This window comes from Natator depressus, chromosome 13 (genome assembly GCF_965152275.1).
Source record: "Natator depressus isolate rNatDep1 chromosome 13, rNatDep2.hap1, whole genome shotgun sequence".
Lineage (NCBI taxonomy): Eukaryota > Metazoa > Chordata > Testudines > Cheloniidae > Natator > Natator depressus.
This window is the reverse complement of record NC_134246.1, coordinates 3,481,160-3,506,551: the sequence shown is the minus strand read 5'-3', so window position 1 is coordinate 3,506,551 and position 25,392 is coordinate 3,481,160. Positions and strand designations below refer to the sequence as shown.

General features: G+C 50.1%; 1 protein-coding gene across 2 annotated transcripts in view; it reads right to left on the bottom strand.

Moving 5' to 3' along the window:
- Positions 1-24,830, bottom strand: part of SNPH (syntaphilin) — a 33,250-nt gene extending 8,420 nt beyond the window's left edge. Inside the window, exons 1-4 of one of the 2 annotated variants that reach the window (XM_074969539.1) lie at positions 24,699-24,830; positions 24,320-24,435; positions 2,233-2,323; positions 849-1,055 (exon numbers count right to left, since the gene is read on the bottom strand). In XM_074969539.1, the coding sequence (XP_074825640.1) occupies positions 849-1,055; positions 2,233-2,276 (251 nt within the window). In that variant the 5' untranslated portion in view covers positions 2,277-2,323; positions 24,320-24,435; positions 24,699-24,830. The remainder of the gene's footprint in view (positions 1-848; positions 1,056-2,232; positions 2,324-24,319; positions 24,436-24,698) is intronic. The other variant, XM_074969540.1, reaches the window with a different exon arrangement.
- Between the last annotated feature and the right edge of the window lie 562 nt (positions 24,831-25,392).

Here is a 25,392-nt window from a genome sequence, read left to right as displayed (position 1 = left end):
GACCAACTTAGCTGTCTGCAGCAGGTATCTCAGCATTTCACGGCATCCCCAGGGGGAATTCTATGCCCAAGAGGGAAAGAAATGCAATGGGAGCTGTGTTTAATATTTGGGGCCATTTCACGTGCTCCATGCTCAACTGTCCTTTATCCCAGGGTAGAGTCAAACTTCTCCTCTTCCAACAAGTCCACCGGTCTCCTGCTTTCCAGTCCAACATCCTCCGGGCATCACAAAGGGACAATAACAACAACCTCTTGTTTGCATGGTGCCGTTCCTCCTGAAGGATCTCACGCTATGTCACCAGGGCGTGGGGGAGGAGAGCAGACAAGTGGCGCACAGTGCTCTATGCAACACCGCGTGTGGTGGCGGGGAAGGCGACAAAGGGAAAAGAGTGCTTGGAAATCAACGTGATGGAAGGGAAAGAAAATGGAGCAGAGAGGGGGAAATTTTTGGACGAGGACACCAGGGCAAAACCTTCCTCTGACACGACCTACCGGCAGATCGGCCGTTCAAAACCCTCATCGCACCACGCCTTGCCTTACTGCACGTGCACAATTCCCGCAAGCGTCCTGCGGGGACGTCAACCTACGGGACTAAGGGATTTGAGGGGTTTCAAGCCCTTGGCTCAGACTCTAACGCTGCTCTTTGCCAGCAGAGCCAGTGACCGGGCAAGGGCTTTCAGACTCTGCGTAGCAGTCCGCTTTAGAGGCTTCCACACACAAGACCCCCATGGGGAAATCTCACGGAGCCACTGAAGGGCCCGGGTCCCTGTTCCATGTGCCCGGACGGATAGCCAATGGAGCAGGTGGGCGAGGCTAGGCGGCCTCCCCATGGCGCTATGGACTGGTTACCTTGGGGTGGGGCTGCTGTCGCTGCCCTTGCAGGAGCCCGAGTTGCTGCTGCTGCTGAGCGAAGAGGTGCCGTAGGTGTCCCGCATGCTCACGGGGGGAGAGGGGCGCCTGGAGGCAGGAAGAAGAGGCTGTTTCTCAGTCGGAGTGGCAGGGGGCGCTGAAGACTTAAAGAACGAGGCCAAGCCACTCCGTCCATAAAACCCCCGGCTTCCAAACCACCACAGACACAAGGACACACAAGACAAAAGGACAAAACAAACAGCGGGGATCAAGATGGAACAGAGCAAGGCTGTCTCACAACGGTTACTGCGACGATAGCAAAGGGAGGGCCGAGGGGCGCTGCACACCGGGCGCTGCCCTCGTTCCCTGGGCCAGGCCCAGGGAGGCTGCGCCCCATCTCCCATGTCTACTGCCCATCGCAACCAAGAGCTCCTACCTCTCTTGAGCAGCCCTACAGAGGGCACTGCAGACAGGGGCTGGGCTAAAGGGCCCCAATCCACCCCATCTTACAGCAATGGTCTTGCGCCCAAAGACAGCCATGGTGAATTTTGCCTCGGGTGCTGTTTTGGTTTGGAGCCACTCCGCACTCTCCTCCCCCACCCCCGTTCTGTTATAACGAGAGAGCCTTTTCCCGTCACACCACAAGCCCAACACTCTCCTGAGCCTGCTGGAATCTCATTGGGTTTTATTTAGAGCGAAGTCAACCCTCCTACTCCCAAAACATCTGTCTGATGGGCCACCTCTGGGCTCCTCTTCTTCGACAGACTCTGGAGGTACGGCTAGCAAGGCATTGACACAATCAATAGTGAAATAACCCCTGTCCGGGAAGGATGTGAACAATGAACAAACTCTGGTGTGAACAAGCATTTCTCCCCTGTTCTCTGATTGTACCCAGAGTACGGCAGCCTAGGGAACATTTCTTCAAAGCGCAAAGCCCTTAAAGCCCCACACCCTCCACACCAGTGGCTGAGGACAAGGACTCTCCATCAACACCTGCCTTTGGCCCAAGAGAACTGAAGAGATAATCCCGACTTCACACACTGCAGTGCAGAGACAAAGGCAAGCGTGCATGCAGGAACGTGGGCCCTTGTGCAAGTGCTGTGCAGAAGAGTTGTTAAGACATACCACAAGGTATTTCAGCAGCTGCCAGAACAAATGCCCGACCCTGGAGTCTGGTCTGTACACAATGCTGCCGGTCCAGGTCCAGAAAAGGACCTTGCTAGCTGCCCTTCTTAAATGAAAGCTCTTGGATCTACTCCTGCACTCTGGCTGCACTAATGCATTTGGGAGGAGAGGGAAAATGGCCTCTAGATTGTATTTTTTATTGGCATAGGCTCTGCACGGATTCCATTGTCATCTACAATAATGGGTTGGACGTACTCACCTTCGAGAGCCAGTGGAGGACCGTCTGCTTCCTGGCAGGGACATAGCAAATGCGCTGCAGGTCCCGGCAGTGAGGATAATCGACACACCAGCTAAATAAAGAGAAAGATAGGAGGAAAGGGAGTGGGAGCTGGAAGTGTGGACGACGTCACTTGAGAGGCACCCCGACTGGAGGGCTGGAGTGTGGTTAGTAATCTGTCTGGGGCAAGGTCCAGCTTTTTCATTGTGTGTGTCCCGTACCTACTGCTCTGGGGCCTGATCCCTGACTGGAGCCCGTCGGGTGCTACAGTAACACAAACCAATAAGGGAAGCACTGCCGGATGCTTAGGCTCTCCAATACCCGGGGAAAGGCCAAGTCCCATCTGAGCAGAGCTCTGCTGAGTTACACCACATGAAGATTTGGTTCAGCATGTTTTTTTTTTAAACTAACCATTCCTGTGCTCTGAATTATTCATCCTCCTTCAGTTCTATCCCCAGCCAGCTAATACTGTATACTCTGCTCTGTGCCTTCCATGCAAGGAACTCAAAACACTTTACACATATTAACCTCCGTTCCCCTGCACACATTTTACTCCTGTTTTACAGATGAGAAACTGAGGCCCAGAGAAGTGAAGCAACTTGCCTAAGGTTGCAGAGTGAGTCAGTCGCACAATTGGGAGTAGAAGTAACTCCCAGCTCTGGGCTTCAGCCAGACCTCTCTCTTCTGTCCGTACCAGAGGGCCTGGTCACGTGCATTCCTCAAGAAAGGTTATGTTCTCTTACTGTTTATTCCTCAGTTAAATCAAAATCATCCATAGCACAAAGAAACCAGACGTGGAAATAGAGGATTCCAGGCAATGCAGCGTGAGCAGAGAATCTCGTGAAAAATCAAAAATCCTGGTTTTAATGCAAATAATGGGCCTGATCTAGAGCCCATCGAAGCCAATTGGAATCTTTCCTTTGGATCAGGCCCCTGGTGGGAATAAGAAACTGCGTGGGAAGAGAAATCTAGAAAATATGGGGTCAGCACTTAAATTCTCCTTTGATGATATTTTCTAGACCAGGGGTCTCCAACCTTTTTATGCCCAAGATCACTTTTTGAATCTTAGGGCCACCCAGGATCTACCCTACCCCTTCCGCGAGGACCCACCCCTTTCCCTAAGCCCCACCCTGCTCACTCCATCCCCCCTTCTCTCCGTCACTCGCTCTTCCCCTCCCTCAGTCACTTTCACTGGGCTGGGGTAGGGGGTTGGGTTTCAGGAGGGGGTGTGGGCTCTGGGCAGGGGCCGAGGGGTTCGCAGTGTGGGAAGGGGCTCTGGGCTGAGCCTGGAGCAGGGGATTGGGGTGCAGGAGGGGGTGAGGGGTGGAAGCTGTGGAAGGGAGTTTGGGTGCAGGAGTGGGTTCTGGGCTGGGGCACAGTGTGAGGGTGCAGGAGGGGGTGCAGGGTGTGGGCTCTGGGAGGGGGCTCAGGGTGGGGCTTGGGGTACAGGAGGGGGTTCGGGGTGCAGGAGGGGTATGGGGTGCTGGCTCTGGGAGGGGGATCAAGGATGGGGGTTGGGGTGCAGCTTCCCATTGGGCAGCACTTACCTCTGGCGGTTCCCGGACGGCGGTGGGCACAGTGAGGTTAAGGCAGGCTCCCTGCCTACCCAGGAACCAACCCGCTACCAGAAGGGAGCAACGCGCCCCTTTGGCCCCTGGGGGATGCAGGGGGCACGTGGCTTTGCGCGCTGCCCTGCTCTGCAAGCACCGCCCCTGCAGCTCTCCTGGTCAATGGGAGCTGCGGAGGCGGTGCTTGCAGGCAGGAGCAGTGCGCAGAGGGAGACCCCAGCTTCCCCCCCCCGCCACCTCCCGGGCCACAGGGCTGTGCTGGCTGCTTCTGGGAGCGGCGTGGGGCTGGGGTAGGCAGGGAGCACAGCCCTGCTGCACCACCGGAGATCATGATCGACTGGGAGATCCTCTCGAATCGACCAGTCAATCACAATCGACCGGTTGGTGACCACTGCTCTAGATTATAGCAAGCACAGCTGTAATGCTGCGGCGGATTCTCCATCCCTGGAAATTTTCAACTCAAGACCAGATGTTTTTCCTCTATTTCAAATAGGAATTAGTTCAGGGAAGTTCTACGGCCTGTGTTATACAGGAGGTCAGTCTAGTCAGTGGCTCTCAACCTTTCCAGACAACGGTATCCCTTTCAGGGGTCTGATTCGTCTTACGTACCCCCAAGTTTCACCTCACTTAAAAACTACTCGCTTACTCAACCAGACATAAAAATACAAGCGTCACAGCCACTAGTACTGAAAAAGTGCTGACTTTCTCACTTTTACCAGATAATTATAAAATCAATCCGTTGGAATATACAGATTGTAGTTCAATTTCATACAGACAATGACTTCTTTCTACTGCTCTACAAACGGAAATGTTAGTGTGTACTGACTTCGCTAGTGCCTTTTCTGTGGCCTGTTGCAGAAGTAGGCAAATCTCTAGATGAGTTGATGTACCCCTGGAGGAGCTCTGCGTACCCCAGGGGTACGTGTACCCTGGTTGAGAACCACTGGACTAGATGATCAGAGCCATCTCTTTTGGCCTTATATCTATGAATACAGTGTCTCTTTTATATGCCCTCATGTATTCTCACACTATCCAGCACACCATAAACCTATGGAAAATATGGCTGCTCTGTGCCCCTGTCAATGTGCTTTCTGGGGAGGGAGGTGCGTCTCCTCCTTTTGGCCCCCACCCAGGCCTCCTCTGCCCCACACGTGAAGGGCAGAAGATACGAGTGGCAGTTTTACGTTGCCGTCCTTGGTGCTTTAAGTAGGACTTGACCAGTTTCGCCCCTGCATGGAAAACTCTGCCAGCATCCCTTAACTCATGCTCCTTGGGGGGCGGCAGGAAAGGAAGGGAGAGGGGATGACCAGGGATGGAGCCAATAGCTGTTGAAGGGCTCTCCAACATTTGCTGTAGCTCTCTTCCCTCCTTCTCTCTCCTCCCCAACCCCTTTTTTCTGGGCACATCAAATATGGCAAATTCTGCCTCGTGCCTCTGACTCAGTGCCATTCCCCACTGCCTCCCTGCCCCCCGCAACCCGCAGCCTCTGTGCAGAGGGCTCCCAAACCAACAGCGCTGAAACGGTTAAAGAATCAAAAGCCCTGGCAATGGATAGACCCAGATGAATGCACTGACCTCCCGAGCTCGCTCATCAGCGACTTGGGCCAGGTACCGTGCCCTCAGCTCGGGCTGCACAGCATCGAGCGTGCTCTTGGGGCAGTACAGAACAAACAAAAACCTTGCGAGACATTTGACGTCTCCCTCGGGTCCTTGTGCTCCACCTTGAGAGCGGAAGCTCGGGGTGGCGGCAGCCGGGTGTGAAGGCAGGAGGCAGATGAGTCACGCTGGATCAAAGCTCCACCCTCAGGAGCGTAGGAGCCAGTGTCTGCCTCCCTGAGCCAGGCCGCTGCAGGGGCTTTGCAAATGCACCCCCAACCCCACCGCTGCCACTGCAGAGGCTCAGTGAGCGCCAAGTGCACTGACTGCAGCTTGGGCGAAAAGCAGTCGCTCCAGTGCTGCCAGGGAGTGCAGGAGGCAGCAGCCCCAGGAACATGGCAGAGGATTTCAGGCTGCAGGAGGTGGACCACGCTTCACCGGCTCTGGGTCGGGCTGCAGGAGAGCTGGGGGATAACACTGCAATAACCTGCTCCCAGCGCAGCACCGGGGTACAGAGAGGGAGAATGTGAATGGCAGCCGCGCGGCGAGAAATCCCTTCTTTCGCCAACCGTTTTAAGACCAGCTGGTGCCTGCGGAGAGCTGCATGTGCTAGACAAGTAGCTCCAGGCCAGCTGGTTCCTGGCTGAATTCCAGGGTGAGCCACAGAACTCCCTAGGAAGGACGGTCTTGTGCCTAAGGCAGTGAATGGAGACTCAAAAGAGCCAGCATTATTTCCTGGCTCTGCCACAGATTCTCTGAATGCCCCATGGCAATTTGCTTGACCTCTCTCTGCCTCAAGTCCCCATATGGAAAATGGGGAGAATAATGCTTCCTCTCTGCTTGTCTAGTTAGGCCATAAGCTCCTTGGAACAGGGACTGTCTTACTGTGTGTCCGGACAGCGGCTAGCACACTATTCACAGCAGGGGCGAGGCACTGCTGCAATATAAATAACTTAGCACCCTCTCCGCAGTGTAATGGGGCAAATGTCTCCTTGCAGCTGGTAGTAGCAAGGTATTGCCTCGACCTCCTGCTCTTACGTTTGTCCACATGGAGACACTCTATTTAGTGGGTGACTAAAGAGTTTGTCTTTGGGGGAGATTTCCAAAGTCACCAATGGATGTAGGCCCCAACCTGCTCCGGCTGCTTCTGAAACCCCCCTCATTAGCCCCTTGCTTCTGGTGGCGGTCAGCACTGGGCTTAATGCAATGCTTGGGCTGGTCAGTGACCAAGTGCTAAGTAGCAAGATCATGCAGGGCTCTACCTTGACATATCACATCAGCTTCTGTTTCGGAGACACCCCCCATGCCCATTGCATGGTTAGGTGGACACTCCATCTTTGTACACACCCACTGCACTTAAAAGTCCCCATACTGGTATTACTAATAATACCTCAGAATATTGCAGCTGGATTGTTTTATTTTTTAAATAAGTCAAACTCAGCATTTCTCATTTGTTACCTTGTATAGTTTGCTCAGTCTAGACAATGGCACGAACCGCTCCATTTCCCTGTCTGGTTCAGCAGCACTAACTCAAGGCTGCCATGTTGGAGTTGCAAGGGCCAGAGCAGAGCATTGGGAGGCAAACGAACAGGGCTTTTTGATGTTTATATATATGACAATTTTAGTCTGGTAAAACTTTAATTTAAAAAAAGAAAAGAAAAAGGAAAGACAAAAGCTGGATTTCAGGCCAACCACTCCGCCCCTGCCTCTTCATGGCACCAGGGCCCAGAACTGCAGCCAAGGGTTTTGTTTCTACAGAAAGGCAACCCCTCCAGCTGGAAAGTGCTGTCTTACATTCACCAAGAATTCTACTAAATTCCATCCAGCTTCAAACATTCTTTGCTAAAATTGTGTCTCACCTGCACCGCCAATCCCTTGGCCAACTATGCCGTGAAATGCAAACGTGCTCAGAAACCGCATGTTCGTTCTTTGTCTTACACAGACATCCAGGTCTGCTTTGGCAGGCTTTTCTCACAGCTGTTTTAACAAGTATATTTGATTTTAATCACCAGTAATAAACGGTCACTATCTTTGCTCTCAAGAAGTCAATTTGGCTATCTCAAGCTTCAATGTGCAGAAGGGCAGCCAGGGAAGGTCACAGAATCACAGAACTGGAAGGGGCCTCGAGAGGTCATCTAGTCCAGTCCCCTGCCCTCATGGCAGGACTAAGTATTATCTAGATCATCCCTGACAGGTGTTTGTCTAACCTGCTCTTAAAAATCCCCAGTGATGGAGATTCCACAACCTCCCTAGGCAATTTATTCCAGTGCTTAACCACCCTGACAGTTAGGAAGTTTTTCCTAATGTCCAACCTAAACCTCCCTTGCTGCAATTTAAGCCCATTGCTTCTTGTTCTAGCCTCAGAGGTTAAGAAGAACAATTTTTCTCCCTTCTCCTTGTAACAACCTTTTATGTACTTGAAAACTGTTATCACGTCCCCTCTCAGTCTTCTCTTCTCCAGACTAAACAAACCCAGTTTTTTCAATTTTCCCTCATAGGTCATGTTTTCTAGACCTTGAATCATTTTTGTTGCTCTTCTCTGGACTTTCTCCAAATCTTTCCTGAAATGTGGCACCCAGAACTCGACACAATACTCCAGCTGAGGTGTATTCAGCATGGACTAGAGCAGAAGAATTACTTCTCCTGTCTTGCTTACAATTAGGTTTGAATAAAGACTGGGAATGGATGGGTCATTACACAAAGTAAAACTATTTCCCCATGCTAATTCCCCCCCCCCCCCCCGCCCCACTGTTACTCACACCTTCTTGTCAACTGTTGGAAATGCGCCATCCTGATTATCACTACAAAAGGTATTTTTCTCCTGCTGGTAATAGCTCACCTGAGCTCATCACTCTCCTTATAGTGGGTATGGCAACACCCAGTTTTTCATGGTCTCTGTGTATATATATATCTTCCTACTGTATTTTCCACTGCATGCATCCGATGAAGTGGGTTTTAGCCCGCGAAAGCTTATGCTCAAATAAATTGGTTAGTCTCTAAGGTGCCACAAGTCCTCCTGTTCTTTTTGCTGATACAGACTAACATGGCTACCCCTCTGAATACTCCTGCTAATACATCCCAGAATGATGTTCGGTTTTTTTGCAACAGTGTTACACTGTTGACTCATATTTAGCTTGTGTCCACTATGACCCCCAGATTCCTTTCCGCAGTACTCCTTCCTAGGCAGTCGTTTCCCACTTTGTGTGTGTGCAACTGATTGTTCCTTCCTAAGTGGAGTCCTTTGCATTTGTCCTTATTGAATTTCATCCTGTTTACTTCAGACCATTTCTCCAGTTTGTCCAGATAGGCTAAAAAACAAAGTAGAGAATATAGCCTAGATTTCCATCGGTTATATAGTTGTGGTAACTGTGCGTGAAAATGCACTAAAGTATCAATTTGCACGCGCCATTATTGCCACTATGGAAATCTGGGTCCTTGTTTACAGTAAGGAGATCGTCCTTCCACAACAGCATCAGCAAATGCAAGATTAGCTAGTCAAATTGGAAAGGTAAGCAGGATACCAGCAGCAAAGAGTTCAGTTCTACGTACCCTGCCTCAGAGCACTTTGTCAAGAAGAGAGAGTAGATTCTACCCAGTACAAAGCGAATAAGAGTATAAAGGACAGGCAGTTCTTCACTGGAGGCACAATACTTATTCTGTGGAGAATCGGTGGAAGCATGGAAGCTTTGGTGGACTCCAGGGTTTCGCACTGTTACCTTTATTAGCCACTGGGGTGCTACATTAGGAGAAGCCCGTACACCTCCACGGAAGAATCTCTACCCTGCCCTCTTCATCCCCAGGCATTCAACTCCACTTGGAGCTCATACTCACTGGACACACCTGGCATTTCTGACGGCAGCTTTAACGAAAGCTGCTTTATTATAGCTGTGGCGATGAGCCCAAGCATTGCAGGCAACACGCTCTACTGCGGCTGTTTGTCTATTAGTCATTAGGAAAAGTACACAGAATGGAAATGGAAAGTGCTCAATGATAAATGACTGAATGCCCACGTGCTCTGTATGCTTTCCAGCAATAAAATACACCAGCTGGCACTGGGGATGGCCAAGAAAATGCAGAAGAGTAATCAAAGGCAGGAGAGAGAGAGGTGCTTCTGGGAGATCTAAAAGCATCTGGGGCAGGAGAGGATGGGCAGGATTTCAGCGCAAAATGGGAAGGCCAAAGCAGAGATGTGAGGAAGCATAAAAAGGGAAGGTGAAAAAGACATTTAATCTAACTAAGATGTCACTGCATCAAGCAACAGTGGGGTCAGGGGTTATTTACATCGCCTGGAAAAGAGAGAGGGACATTGCTAACAATTAAGTGAACAATTCAGTGATGAAGAGTGCAGGGTAAGGCAGGTACCAGTAACAGATCTGTCTTAGCCAGGAGGAAAGACAAAACACTGAAGCAAACCAGGATTGTGTCAATTATCCAAAAAAACACCAGGAGAGACAAACAAATTAGCAGGCATGAAGAGCCCCATCAAACCAGCACGGGATGGGTTCCATGGAATCACAGCTGAGAAAGTGACCAAGGGAATGGGGAGGAACATTTCAGAGATTACATATGTAACAGAAAAGCTCATGTCAACAGTTTGAATGAAATCCTGGCTCCATGAAAATCCATCAGAGTTTTGCAATTGACTTAGATGGAAACAGGATTGCAACCTTTGTATCCAGACAAAGGAAATGAATGCATAAAAAATGATGTATGTATAGCAAGCTGGTTTCTGTTTAAGGGTATGTCTACACCACAGCTGCTGCATCTGTGCCACTGTAAAGCCATAGTGTAGACGCTTCCTACATCGACAGAAGGGGTTCTTCCATCAATGTAGTTAACCCACCTTTCTGAGAGGTGGTAGCTAGGTCAACCGAAGAATTCTTCCATTGACCTTCTTGTGTCTACACAGGGGGTTAGGTCGACCTAACCATCGCACTCAGGGCATGAACATTTTTCACAGCCCTGAATGGCGTAACAAGGCCAATCTAATATTTAAGTGTAGACCAGGCCAAGCGTACACCCCAGATCTGACATTGCAATCTCTTGGCTCTCCTCTTAATTAGAGGGCAAGGTTATGGCTCATGTATTGCAACAAAGGGAGAGATCAGCCTTGCTGGTCAGGACAGAGCAATACAGACCAACAGCCATCAGATCCACCTGCTGACATAATTACACAATGGCATTTCTAGTCCTCCTGCGTGCAGAGTACAGGTGTCATTCATACATTCGTGCAGCACTGTCTCGCTGAACCTGCGGCGAGGATGCCACAGCACCAAACGAGGTGTGAACTTCATCCATTCATTTTGAGGTGACTGTTCCATTTCAATTTGTTAAAGATCACACTTTCCCATCAGGTCGATTGGCTCTTGCTTGCAAGCTGGATTCTGTGATGTCCTGAATAAGATCAAAAGCAGGTGAAATAGTTTCCTCCTCCCAGTTAGTTTTGGCAGCAGTTTGGGGACCAAGGACTAGGAGGAATGCTTTGCAGTACTCAAGCAGTGGAATCTAAGGCTTCGTCTACACCTAGAATCGGCAAAGCTATCTTGGTGGGGGTGTGAACAAAAAAAACCCCAAACACACCCCCCTGTCCAACACAGCAGTGCCAACAAACCCTCAGTGTAGACACAGCTATGCCAAGAAAAGAGTCTCACTCCTACAGAAAAGACCTTTTGTACCTGCTGTTCTTCGAGATGTGTTGCTCATGTCCATTCCAGTAGGTCCAGTCCTCCTCCAACACTTCCCAGACCGGAGAGTCCACCAACAGCGGACTCGATGGACCCCCCCTTCGAGGCCAGAGTTGACTGTGCCAGAACTGATGGACCAGCCTTCTAGTGTCCCAACATGGGACGCACCATGCCGGAGTCCTGTCCGCTCTTCTTGGTGGGGGTGCGGCCCTTTTCCACCTTCTTCTTCTTTTTATGTGGCACCAGGGATTGTGATCAGTGTCACACCGATGAGCCGGCCTTCCACACAGGGGAATGGTGCCGAGTAAGGACTTACTCAGGGCCGAGGCCTGTGTGCTGTGCACTGAGGCTGCCGGTGCCGGCTCTTGAGCTGGAGAGCAGACTCCATCCAGAGGAGCTTCATGCGATAATCTCTCTCCTGCTTAGTTCTGGGCTTGAAGCCTCTGCAGATGGTACACTTGTCTTGCAAGTGACCCTCTTCCAAGCACTTCAGACAAGTGGTGTGCGGATCCCCTCTGGGCATAGGCTTACCACACCTATCGCACGGCTTGAACGCCTGGGGCCATGGCATGCCCCGGTGACGGGGAAAAATATTGGGGGGGAGGGACCCCCCAACTTAAATGTACTAACAAACTAACTAACTAAGATGAAGAATAACAACTATATACAGGGAAAACCACTAGGAAGCACTTGCTAAAGCAAGAGATCATTTGCTCCAACGACCATCACTGGCGGCAAGAAGGAACTGAGCAGGCGGTGGGTCAGCAGGGACCTGTATACACCACCACAAAGGTGCCACTCCAGAGGGTTCCCCAGCCGACCTGACGGGTACCGCTAGGGGAAAAACCTTCTGATGATTGTGCACGCAGTGTGCGCGCACACACCTATTGGAATGGACCTGAGCAATCACTCGAAGAACTCTTTCTGTCCGCGTGTGGCTGCCTCTACACTATGGGTCTATGCCGGCCTAGCTTTGCAGTATAGACATAGCCTAACAGAAGAAACATGGCAGACTTGAGAGAATTCGATCAGTTCGTAAGTGAACTGATCCTCATATCTTCATGTCATTCGTCATCAGCCTGTTCAGTCAGTAGGGAAGGAGGGATTACAGCAAAGAGTTTGAAAAGCTTTTAACATGCATAAGAACGCCTAATCTGTGAGCACAACTTCTGAAACGGGGCATGCGAGCTCAGCATGCCAAATGTGGATCTGAAAATGCAGATTTTGAAAACCTGACCCTCCCCTGTTCACAGGCCACTTACCATCAGCAACCCTGGTTAGCAAAGCTAGTGTCCAGAAGCACGTTTTCCAAAAGGGAGTGACTCTGCTGGCACCTGAATACCCCGACACCCTCCAAAGATGCATCTAGCATAAGAATCACAAAGTGGGGCTATACGGGGGTTTAGTACCAGATGGAATAAGGCCTTATGGAATGTTGTAACAAAGAGTCCTAAAATAGAGCTGGAAAGTAGTCAGATAATTTTTTTCTTTCTTCATTGCTCTGGGTGTTATCCTACAAGTCACCATTTGCCCTAAAACACAGCTGTCTGGGGAGGGGATAGATCCTTTGACTCTGCTACAGGGCCCGATTAACTGTCTTCTACCCTACAACTGGTATTTCACGAATTTCACCTCTCATGTCCAAACTGCCAAGCCCCAGCTCCCCCCACTTCCTGTTTGTTGCATTTACTGGAGAAAGGACACCCTGCCTTCAGCCACGGCCCCTGGACTTTGGCAGCCTAGCTGTCATTGAAATCCAGCGCCCTGCCAGCCCCCAGTCCCTTCTTCTCAAGGCAGCAGCTACCAGCACCACATAAAAATCCACGTTGGCCTCTAGGTTGCTATAACCCAGCTGAAAGGGTTCTCACAGCAACTGGGATGGGGTTTAAAGGATCGGAGAGCATCTGACGCTGCTGCAGATAGACAACAAACAGCATCCCCTGCGCTACCATTGGGCTGATGTGTTCCAACACCAGGCGGAAGAGCCAGTGGGTTCATATCCCCCAACCTCCAAAATATTCCTAAGACTCGGTGCTATTCAGAAAGTCAGTGGGATAGTCCACAGATACTTGGCTGCAGGGGCTATCTGGGCAGTCCTACAGTTCTGAATTGCCAGCCAGAGCCTCACTCCAAGCCCCTGCCTTTGGTCCTGCTTGGCAGAGATGCCAGGGAGTGCAGAAGAATGCAAAGTTCCCCAACTGCAGTCACCTGGCCCACATGTGGAAACTGGCACTGCCAGCCCCAAGAGCAGCGAGCAACAGCGCTTCAGACAGGTTGGTGTGTGAGTGTATGAAAATGGAGATGGGCAGGGATGTCATGACCTGAGGGGATTACAGGCAGCCAGGGGGCATCCAGCTCCTGTCGGGATCATGGTTATGTAGAGGGAATTGGATGGCCCTGCCCCCAAGTTATTTTGCATACCCCCACCCCATTAAACTGTAGGACCACCGCAGTTGGGTTTATGAACAGGTTAGACAAACACCTGTCAGGAATGGTCTAGTTATTACGTAGTCCTACCTTGAGCACAGGGGACTGGACTAGATGCTCTCTCGAGTCCCTTCCAGTCCTACACTTCTATGATGCTAGGAAGTACTTTGGGGAATTTGCTCTGGTACAATCAGGTTCCATTGCCAGCCGTCAAACACAGCAGAAAAGCATCAAACCGGAGAGAAGCTGTTGGTTCTAAGTGTAACATACTAGCTAAGTGTGTCACACCCTCTTCGAGTGACTGGTCCATGAGAATAACAAACTACCATTGCTGCCACCTGATGGAGTTGCTCCTTTTGCTCAAGTGCTAGGGCCTGTGTGCTGGTGCTGAAGCCTCAGGTTCAAACCGTGCAGACAGTTGCTGGTGGTGATTGTTATGCAGGCAAGACCAAAAACACATAGGGTCAATCATTGTGTGGCTACAACTCATTTGCCACTTAACAACCCACTGTGAGGTGGTCACCAAGAGAGTATCCGACGGCTCCTTATCCTTCACTTGTGACAGAAGTTGCTGTTGTTTAATGCAGCAGATCATTTGGGAAACTCATGAACATCTCACCATGAATAAACTGAAATGGACCTGAAAAAGAGAGAGCTTCTCAGTTGTATTAAATAGTGACCATACTTTGCTCGTTAGGCTTGGAACTGGTTTAGTAATCTCTGGAGTAGGGTCCTCACACAGCCAATGCTGCGAGAGATGCCATCATTCAGCAGCATGGTGGCCACCGGCAGGAGTCTAAAATGCCAAGTACAGTTTAAGTCCTTCCTTAACCTGGGCACATCAGTGACAGTCTACACCTGCTGAAAGGTCTTCATTCTGCAGTAATGTTCGGCAGTCACCACAGTACAGACAGTACAGAGTAAGGCAGGGGTTCTCAAACTTCATTGCACCGCAACCCCCTTCTGACAACAAAAATTACTACACGACCCCAGGACAGGGGATTGAACCCTTAGCTCACCCAATCCCAGCTGCCCCAGGTCGGGGGGGGCTAAAGCCAAAGCCCAAGGGCTTCAGCCCTAGGCGGGAGGCATGTAACCGGCCAACCAGGACTGAAGCTCTCGGGCTTTGGCTTTGGCCCCGGGCGGTGGGGCTTGTTCTTCAGTCCCAGGCCCCAGCAAGTCTAACACCAGCCTTGGCAACCCCATCAAAATGGGGTTGCGACCCACTTTGGTCCACTTGAGAACCGCTGGAATAAAGCAGAGCCAGAATGTGCCCAATCTCGTGTGCAGGGAGGCATGCAAGATGAGACCATCTACACCAGGCAAGGCACTGGGTTTTATGAAGAAGTATTTAGACTATGTTTGTAATCCCAGTTTGCTGGCAGGTGTTGGCAACTTCCTGAGACTCCCTACGCAGTCCAGGGTGATCTCATTCCAGATGGCAGTGGGAGGGCCGGCCATTTTCCAACTCAGAGAGAGAGAGACTTGCACAATTTCTATGGAATTCATATTAGCAGACCCCTTCCCATCCTTAGATCATTTCGCCCCATAGACTCCCAAACAAGCTGGATGTAAATTATGCAGCAAGTCCCCTGGATTGTGTGGGACTCTGGTATGGCAGACTGAAATTCTAGGCCAGCTTCGTTTCAGTTTAAAAATGGAGATTATATTGAACTAAACATGAAAATTAATATTATAGTCAGAACACTGGCCTAGGTTTATTTTGATATTCAATTCTTCACCTGGTTGCTGCAGTCACTGTTAGACTGCAAGAACTGAGCAGCTGGCTCAGTCATTCCAAGCTCTCTAGTCTGCTGCACGATAGCCACGTGTACCGGCAAAGCCCTAAGGTTCAGCCCTGTGTACCAATGTAAGACTTGTAGCTGGGAGTCAAACTGCAAACTTCCATACTTTGAAGTATACTTCCAAAATCCAGAAGAGCAGATTCTCCAGTACATCATGTAACCGCAAATTAACACATTGTCTCTGGGAGGGCTAGGGATACTATCATTCCAGTCTCAAAAAAGATCCTCTCTGAGCCTCTTACTGGGTTCTAAATTAGCTATAACTTCACAAAAAGAACTGCTATCATTGTGGACAGCTTGGAGGAGACCTCTGTGCTCCATGTGAGGCAGGGCTCATGAAAGACAACCAGATGTTAGAAGGAAAAGGGGATGAGATGGAGAGCAATATTATGCCATTTTATAAATCAATGCTTTGCCTGACCTCAAATACTCTGCTCCCTACATCGCATCTCAAAGAGGATCTAACAGAAATATAGAAGGCTCTGAAATGGGCAACGAGAATGACATGGAAGAACGTGCATACGAACAGAGATGGAAAAGATCCGGGCTGAAATTCTCTGCTGTGCTTCTAAGAGGTACAGCACAGAAATGGCAGCAAAGGGGGAGGGAAGACTAAGATGGCTTTAAGACATCGTTATATCCTTTTAAACCGGGACTGCCTGGGGGGCTGGACAGGACCGCGGTGTAACGTAGACAGTCCTGGGGGCCTTAGTTGTGGCAGCCTCCCAGAGCTCTGCTATGGACTGCAGCTATGCTCAGAAACTCTGCAGTGCTGCATGCTGCAGCCCTGCCCGCAACACACCTCTGACACCAGGGCTTGCAAGGGGTTAGTTGGATGGCAGCCTTCCACCCTCACCCACATATGAGGCTTTAGGGCCTTTCTATGGAGCATCAAGGAGCTAGAGTGGGTGAGGATCTCACCCTAGAACCATTTTCCTAATGAACAAGAAGGGACATAAGTCAGAATAGATCACTCCCCAGTGCCAAATTCTTCATAGTTTAATTAGTTGGTTCTTTATTTTTATGTTATTGGTTTTTACTAGGGCTTTGAATGATGTGGAAAGGGTCCTTGGTTCCAATGTGCTGGAATTGAAGACACAATAATGAATGGCCTAGAGAAGGTAGATCAGCACTTCTATTCATAACACAATAAGAGGAGGAGTGGGGAATATTCAATACAATCGAAAAGGAGCACATTTAACATTAATTAAAGGAAATGCCTGTTCTATGCAACACAATCAGCTTGTGGAACTCATTGCCTCAGAACTTAGCAAGAGCCAAAAAAAAAAAAAGACCCGGGCATTTCTATAGATAATGGAACCTCAGACTTACATGATGAAGGTTAAACAGGAACAAGAGTTTAGAAATGGGAATTAACCCGCAGGGTCCGGGGCATAAGCCAGCCTTGGACTGATGGGAGTTTGGGCAAGTTTATTCCTAAGGCAAATTTCTCCAGGGTTTCCTGCACTTTCTGCTGATGAATCCAGTGCTGGTGGGCACTGTCAGAGTCTGGGTACTGGACTCACTTCTTTGAGCTGCCTATGTTCCTGTGCTCACCCGCTGACACTTTTACCTTCAAACCGCTCATCTGTTCCTTCCCCTTGAAATGCCTCAAGTACCTCCCTCCTCACTCCCACTGAAGATATCTGGCTCACACCGATCCTTGCTACCTTCTCCAGGGGCCTAATCCTGCCAGGTGCTGGACACTTCAAGCAATGGAGCTTTAAACAGCACGGGGTCGCCAGTCCCAGTAAGGATTGGAAGCGAAGAAAAAACGGCACTTGAAGTGATCAGTCAGGCCCTTTGCTCTATCTTGTGATTCTAGCAACCACAGTCTGGTGCTTTGCAGGCATACCACAGCTACGGCTATTTCTGGCATTTTATAGGGACAAAATATATATGCAAGGAGACTGATTCAAAAGGCGGTCCTCACTGGAGTCAAAGCGCTAAGACCATCACATACGATCTTAAGTTACTGCCTAGCCGAGATTAAGATTTGAGTGTTTATATTACAGTGGAAGACAGTGTATTGCACCGCATTAAAATGTATATTGGAATAAGTTTGCCATCCACCCAGGGAGGGACGCCAGCTCAGCCACCCTTTCTGTGCCAAGCAGACACACATTTTCAGGTGTCTCCCACACTGGAATTCTGAGCGAATCAGTGGATGCTGCCGAGGTACTGTGCTGGCTCCAGAACAAGGCCAGTAGAAGTCTAACGCTGCAGCCTAGTCGAGGCCTTACATTCCACCACCACGCTTACGGGCACACGATCCTGCTAGGTGCTGGATGCCCTCACCTCCCACCGACTCCAAAGGAAGTTGAGGCCCTCAGCACCATCGAAGCTCAGGCAGGCAGAAAGCTGCCACCTAAAAAGGAGCCAAGCACTAGTAGCTGTGTGAGACGGGAATCTGAAGCTTACTGAAAGGGAAGAACAGGGTCTACCCAGTAAAAGAATTAAACCCTTCAGTTTGGGGTCTCTTCTCTGCAGAGATATAGACCAGATCCTCAGCTGGGGTCAACTGGCATATATTCCACAACGGCAACAGAGCTATGCTCGTTTGTGCCAGCTGACGATCTACCAATAATGCCGAGAGACCATCTTGTACCTATTGGCTCTGCCAGGAGCTGGACGGCCCCTTTGGAGAGGACAGGGCCTGGTTACCGTATAGAAAAGTGACCAGAGAAAGTAAAGATTGGATAGTTCCCAAGACGATATGAAAATGCACCAGAATTCTTTGATAGGACCCTGGCACGTTCACACTCCTGGGATGTGGCACCTGGAGCAGTGGAACGGCCTAGCGGCGGTGCCTGTTGAAGCACTCGTGTCCCCGGGCGACTCTGAATGTTCAGAGGGTGAGGCGGCGAAAGGGTGGCCTGGCACTCCGACTCCCTCAGTTCCTTCCAACGGAGACAGCAGACGGACCAGGAACTTCACGGGGTAATTGGAGCAGGATCCATCAGATTGTTCCAAGAGTGGGAACGTGCAGAGGCCACGCAGAGGAGACTTGTTTCAGAACATTAACTCTGATACTGAAATTGCATGGCCACCTTCTGTTCCTCACGCAGTGCCGCTATTGTGTCGGATTTAGGATTGTTTTCCCTGTCATTGCTCCTTTTGTTATATTTTACATAATCTGATCTAATGCTGACCTTTTCCAGTTTCTAACAGAATGGCCTCGCCTCATGTTTGGGGGCTGTGTTGAGGCTTTATCCCTCCTTTTGGAGGGTTCAGAGCAAAGTTCTAAATAGCGGTTTTCATACATCCCAACTGAGATCGCCCTGGGAGCAGAGCTCAGCAAGCTACAACTCTGTTTCAATATGGCTGTTGCTAAGAGTGTTCTAAGGGCTCTCCTGACTGATGGGGACAATCTTTTCCCCCTGAGAACTGTGCTCACTCAGCCTGGTTGCAGACTCTGCTATGCGCCCACTCACACAGGGCTTTAAACAGAGTTTGAGAACTATCTTTAAGCAGGGTTTAGACTTGGCTGTGTCTGAATTTAGATTCTAAACAGAGTTTGATCTGTCAGTAGAGAGGGGGCCAGTTCAGTTATAATCGGGCTAATCTACTAGGCTCTAGCCCAGGAAAGCACATTCCTCTCAAAGGTAAAGAGTTTATTTGTACTAATCTAATGTCTGCCCTTTGCAGCCTTTACTCTTAATTTAATGGGAATTATAGCCATTTTGGAGCAAGATTTTAACTGACCGGCAATGAATAAATAAAAAATAAAAACAAAAATGCCAGGAACTGGATGGTAAGTTCGGCTTCTGTCCCAAAAGTTAATTTGCGCCCTCTTTCCCCATATACTTCTTCTGCAAATCCCCAATCCTGCCTCAGGATATGCTAACCTGTGGCATCCCACTAAAGTTGGATACACTCTGCGTGGGTGCATGGGTCTGTGCTAGAGGATCCTGATTCAGAACCAGGGCCCTGCTTTTAGAAAGCAAACAAAAAATGACATACTTCACACTTCGGTGTGAGCCTCAACCCAGCCTCCAATCCTGTGGGCATAATTCTGTGTCCGCAAATAACTCTGGGCACATATGTCCGAATTTAGACAGCTAACCATCTGATTTGCAGGTACAATCAGGTAAATGTCTCAATGCTTTCATCTGCAACCACAAAACTGGAGGCCATTTCTGGAAAAACAACAACAGGCCCTAAAGGTCACTGACAAACCCCAGGAAATCCTGTGGAAAGGCTGTCTTGGCACTCCAGTGCAGCCACACAGCCTGACTCTGATAAAAACCAAAGCGACTGCAAAGCCACGACACAATGGGGCTAAAGGAAGAACAGAAAGACTCTCTGAACTCAGAATTTCCTTGGTTTCCTTGTCACACATCACTCCAGTAGCATCAAGAACGCATTTCTGATATAAACATATTTAATAAACAGCAGCAATTACCACAAAATGGAGGATTTACATTTAAGCTCCTATACCCTGCTTTTCACTGTACTATTGGGAGATCTCACAAGTACCAGTGTCACTTCCACATCCTGCAAAGTAGCTAATGGGATTTACCCAGCGTTCCGCAACTCCAAAGGGTTAAAAATACAGGCACACAGTGAAGGCAGATCCGAACCTTAGTTTTGAAATGGCTAACAAAATGCTGAGGTGCATTTTAAAGAGGCCTCACTGCACTATTCTATATTAGGCCTTTTTTTGTTTCGTGTTAAAAAAAAAAACACAAACAAAACATAAACCTGATATGTGGGAAGATGTTCTAAGTTCAGAAAGATCATTATAAATATTTCAATCAGTTATTTTTTTCCCAGGGGTGGGAGGAAGGAAGGCAAAGAATACAAGGTGTTTATGTTAGGGTCACATTGAACATAGGCAGATTGAGCAGATTGAGACAGGCTCTTTGGAGCAATGGGATCCAGCCCCCCCCATAAACTGGAACCACATGGATTCCAAGGATCTGTGATCAGTGGCATGGGAGCAGCTGCTCAGTCTGGAGACCTGATGGCCTCTGTCCCGAATGAACTTGCACGTGCTACATTCCACTCCTCCTGCCAAAGGGTAACTCCAAGCACTAAGTACTGATCAGCAAATTGCAGCAAAAACACCTGGGGGGTGTTTTGAAGCCATTGGTCTCTCTGGTTCCCAAGTATGGAGGTGACTGTAGGAAGAACCTTGTAATTTTTGTGGCTGTAGGACTCCAACAATCTGAATCCCACCTGTTTGCAACGGAGCAGCCAACTGCCCCATAATACTGATGGACTTAAGTTGTGATCTTACTGTTACAATCCAGTGGGGCAGTGTTTGTCTCAGATTTGTTACTTAATAATAAATATGCAATGGAGGGAAAGAAAGAGAAATTCCTGCCTTTGTTAAATGCTTCACCATTTGAACCCCGGGTCTTGGGGACAATACTAGCTTTGTTACAGCTTTGAAATCTAAAGCTTTATTGATCGTATTTAAACATATGTGGATTTGAATCATCTCATGCAGAATACAGAATATTGGCCCTGCTTACCCAGAATCCTTTCCCCTTCATTATCCACCCCATCCCCAAACTGCTACAAGGGGTGAAGTGATGGATTTGAAGTGCATCCAGGGACCTTGCAACCAGATCTGCTTTGCTTCATTGGCAAGGAATAGGCTTGGGTAATGCACAGACAGGTGTGCAAACACTGTCAAAAGCAGATTTCACGTTTCCACCCAAAATTTGTTTCCCTGCAGAGCTTGCAGTTTTCCACTGGGCCAACATTGATTTATTTCTGTGTTTCAACCCAAGCACACAAGCCATCATGGCTCCATTCTGTTTACTTGCTTGACTGCCGTGCTCTTAGCCTTACCTACAAAGGTCAGCAGGAAAACACCCCATTCTGGGAGTGGAAATGCTTATTTATCAATGCTACAGAGTAGGGAGTATACACGCAAAGATATTCTGGGCCAAATTTTCAAAAGAGCTTCATCTCAGCCTTTACATTTGAGCCCACGTCATTTGCAGATACAAAGTAACAATTTTGACAGCTAGCTGGTTTGTGGGAATTACGGGCATCTTCAATAGATTTGATTAATAGATTATAAAGCCAGAAGGGAGCACTGTGCTCACCTAGTCTGACCTCCTGTATAGCACAGGCCACAGGACTCCCCTGAAATAAATTCCAGTTTGAACTAGAGCTGGGGCATACGCAAGAATTTAAATTTCACTGCTTTTGGAGGGTCACATTCTGTGCCCCCACTGAGGCCCTTGGGCCAGAGGAACTCGCTGTCCCCTGCCTCAGCCCTGGGGCCAGAAGAGATTTGTGTTCCCGCCCCACACTGATTATTGTGGGGTCCAGGGCCCTGCTTGCCCCCACTTGTGCACACCCCTGAACTAGAGCAGATCCTTCAGAAAAATATCTGATCTTGATTTATGGAGAATCCCCCACCACCCGTGTTAAATTGTTCCAGTGGTTACTTACCCTCGCTGTGGAATGTTTGTGCTTTACTTATGCATGACTGGACATGCACAATTGCAGTCGTGGACTGATTTTCAGATGTGCTAAGCACTTGTAGGCCATTGAAAGCCAGCGAGGGCTCTGTGGGTAAGTTTACACTGCAGCTGGGAGTGAGCCTCGTTAGACTCGTGCTAACTGGGCTCAAGCTAGCACGCTAATGTTATAGCTTGGCTGCAGCTCAGGCTCTCAAGCCCACTCAACCCCCTGCATCTGAGCTCGGGCGGCTAGCCCGAGTCTCTGCCAGAGCCACAAAGGTAGCTCCAGCCCAGCGAGCGTGAGTCTGCATACCCAAGCTGGCAGGCTTGCCCTCCCCTGCAGTGTAGACTTATCCTGTGTTCCCAGCATCTCTGACAGTGAGGCCCAAGGAGGCTGTTGGAGCCTTTGGCTCCCCCCAGCAAACACAGTGCTTATCCTTTTACATTTTTAAAAGCTTCTTATCTTAGAGATGGGATGATGGTTTTTAAAGACACAGAATCTGAAGGAAATTTCCTAGGCAAAGTATAACAATTTTATAATGGGGCAAATCGAAGGTTTACCTTGCTTCCTGCTCCTTCAGATGAAGCATCTGCCCCACTCTAGGATCATTTGATCCTGTGGGCTCTGAGGTTTTTGGTGGTTTCCAGGGGACATCTAGAAGTGGCTAGGGAAAACCTGGTACTTTAGACTAACATGCACATTCAAGATTTGTGCTTTAAGGAGCCACTGCAGCAGCAGAAAGGGATTTCTCTGAGAGCTGCTATTACACATGTAACTGGAAACCTTTTCTTTTTTTGGCTCACCACTAAATACTGAGTTTGCACCAAAGATCCTTTTGAAAAGAGAAACCTGTTAGACAAGAATACATTATTGTGTTAAGTAGCCAATCAGTTTTTCAAACTGATATTAAGGCGGACAAAGGACGCTGGTATTCCCAGGAGGAAGGGATCATCAGAGGGTAACCCTTTCCCTTCGTGTACAATGGGAAAGCTTCCCCATGTGTCTTCAAGAATAGCTTGAGAAACATATGGCAAGATTCTAAAGCTGGCCACAATTGACACAGTCCCTGTTGTGCAGAAGGGTTCAGTTCATCAGCTTTTCCCAGTTCCATGGGGGTTCACTTGCTGTCAACTTTACATTGTGCCTGATCCAATCTGCAGGGGGGCTGGAGCAATGGTTACAGTGGGGGTGATGAGAGCCACTGAACCGAACTGTAAACCCTGCATATAATGGAAACCCCTTCAAGCCGGGTGTGCGGCAGCCCCCTTAGTTCCAGCACCTGGGCCAATTCGCAGAGTATGTGGCACTGTTAAAAACACAGTCTCTTCAAGAAGCCCTGTTTGACGCAGAGTCACCTATTCACAGGCAGAGGCTGGGGGGGAGTGGAATTCTGTGGCAGATACTTAGGGACCAGCGGGGATAAGAGCAGGAGTAGATTAAAGGCAGGATCCCTGGGATCTAGGCCCCATGTTCCTAGGTGAGGCCCAGATAGACCAGTGAGTCAGAGAAGCAGCAACCCTGCAGAGCACAGCTGATTACAGAAGGCACAGCGAGTTGGCCTGCTTGGGGGAGCACCCAGGGGTCGAAGAGACAATTCCATAGGGCGAGGGAGAATGAGGCGTGAAGAGAAATTCACTTCTCAGTATGGAAGAAAGAAGCGAAATGTTGGTATAACCAGCTCCCCTCTAACCTCAGTCCACCCTGAGCCAGGAGACGCTGTTCACAAAGGGCCAGCCCAAGGTCTATGGCCCACTGAAGTCCCATTTGAGCTTTACAGGGAGGCCTTTGGGGCTGAAGTGGGGTTTCTGTGGTGGTGGAGACCTTATGCTGGCCGTCTAAAGCATGGGCAGAGCCGTTGCTTTCTTTTGAGGACAAGACGCAGACGCTTAAAGATCAAAGAGACCTAAAAAAGGTTGGAAAAAATGGTTTAACTCGCCGGAGCAAGGTCATTACTTCAGATATGCCTGACCTAGAGACAGGGGCAGAGTGCTATTTTACAGGGATGAGACATGCACAGCAGGGGATTCTTACCGGGGAGAATCTGCCTTCACTGATCTTGAGGGGGAAGAGATAAGCAAGGAGCACACTCCTCAATCACCCCCTGTGCTGCGAGCGGCCCCTTTGAGATGCGGCATAAATCATGAAATAACAACCCCAGGGCTGCACGACAAGGCCCCGGGGGCGGTGCTGCCGGAGAGGCATCTGGAGTGGCCCCTGGAAGACGCAGGTTGGGTGTGTGCCCGACCCAAAGTGGCATATCCTCTCCTTCGCCCCAGGGTGCGATCCAGAACAACAAGCAGCCTGCCAGCCCCCGCGCCAGCCTGCTCAGCCGCCTGAGCTGCGTTGCGTTTGCAGAGGGTTTTGTGCCGGTCACACGCATCATCATTAAGTTCCACTTCTGGGGAGGCTAGAGCCACGGCAGCCTCGCCCCGTATCTCCACTCCAGTCTCCGGGGCATTTCCCAGCCCCTGGCTTTCCCCCCCCCGCTCCAGCCGACACTCTGCCCTCCTCCCCCAAGGTGATGCAGCGCTTTTTGTGCGCATCTCCGGTGCCTTGCGCTCACCTGAGTTTGCTCAGCGGGGCCCACCGGATCTTCTCGGCAATTCCTCCGGGGGGGGGGGGCTGGGGGGGTGCAGCACCACTGCGGTACTGCAGCGGGCAGCCGGCTAGCTCAGCAACCTAGCAGCAGGGAACACAGAGGCAAGGGTAACCCCTCAGCGCCAGCCCCCCAGGCCCTGCCCCTCCCAAACCTCAGCCCCGGCCGGGAGGGATGGGCAGTTTCCTGCACCTATTCCGGGCGCACAGACAGACCCCCCCCCAGCTCACAGCGGGGCGACCTGCAGGAGCTGTCCACCCCCGCCCATCCCCTCCGCAGCCTAATCCCCCGCAAAGCACCGTCCATTTCCCGTGCCGGCCGGGGGAACGGGAGCTGCCTCCATCACCTGCTTCCGCGGCCATGCTGCTGCCTCGCCGGGATGCTCCTGCGCGGCCGGCGGGGCGCTGGGGCTGGGGCCGCGGGGAGGGATGCTCACGGATGGGAGGCAGCGCCTGCCTTCGCTCACATGCTGCGGCGTAGCTGCCGCTCGCCTCTTAAAGAGACAGCGGGCACTGGGCAGCGGCAAGGGTGTCCCCGCCCCGGCGGGCTTTTCCTGCCCCCGTAATGGGCGGTTTTTGCAAAGTTTACAGCAGACCTCCCCCCACCCCCTTCTCCCAGCGATCAGTGGGTCCAAAGCGCTCGAGCCAGGCGTGTTAGGGGGCTCTTTCCTTGAATTACTAAATCCGCCCCACTCCGGCATGATGGGCCACATTCATTCCTGGTACCACTCCGGGTGTCAGTGCCGTGAGGCCAGGACACGCCTACGGACACATCTCATCTAACCGCATTCAGTTACCTGCCTGGTTTCTCAGTCCCGCTGTAATTCACACCACCTCACTGTGTTCCGTGTCAAGGGGGAGGGGTAGTGTTAATAAACTGCAGCAGGAGTGAAAGGACAAGAAACTCCATGAATCGCCCAATGGCTTGCACAGCGTGTGAAGGCTGCCACAAAACAAAGAAGAAGGGGGAAAAAACCACAGGAAATGTCACACAAGCAATAATAGTTTCTATAGCAACATGCATCCCATCCAGACAGATTT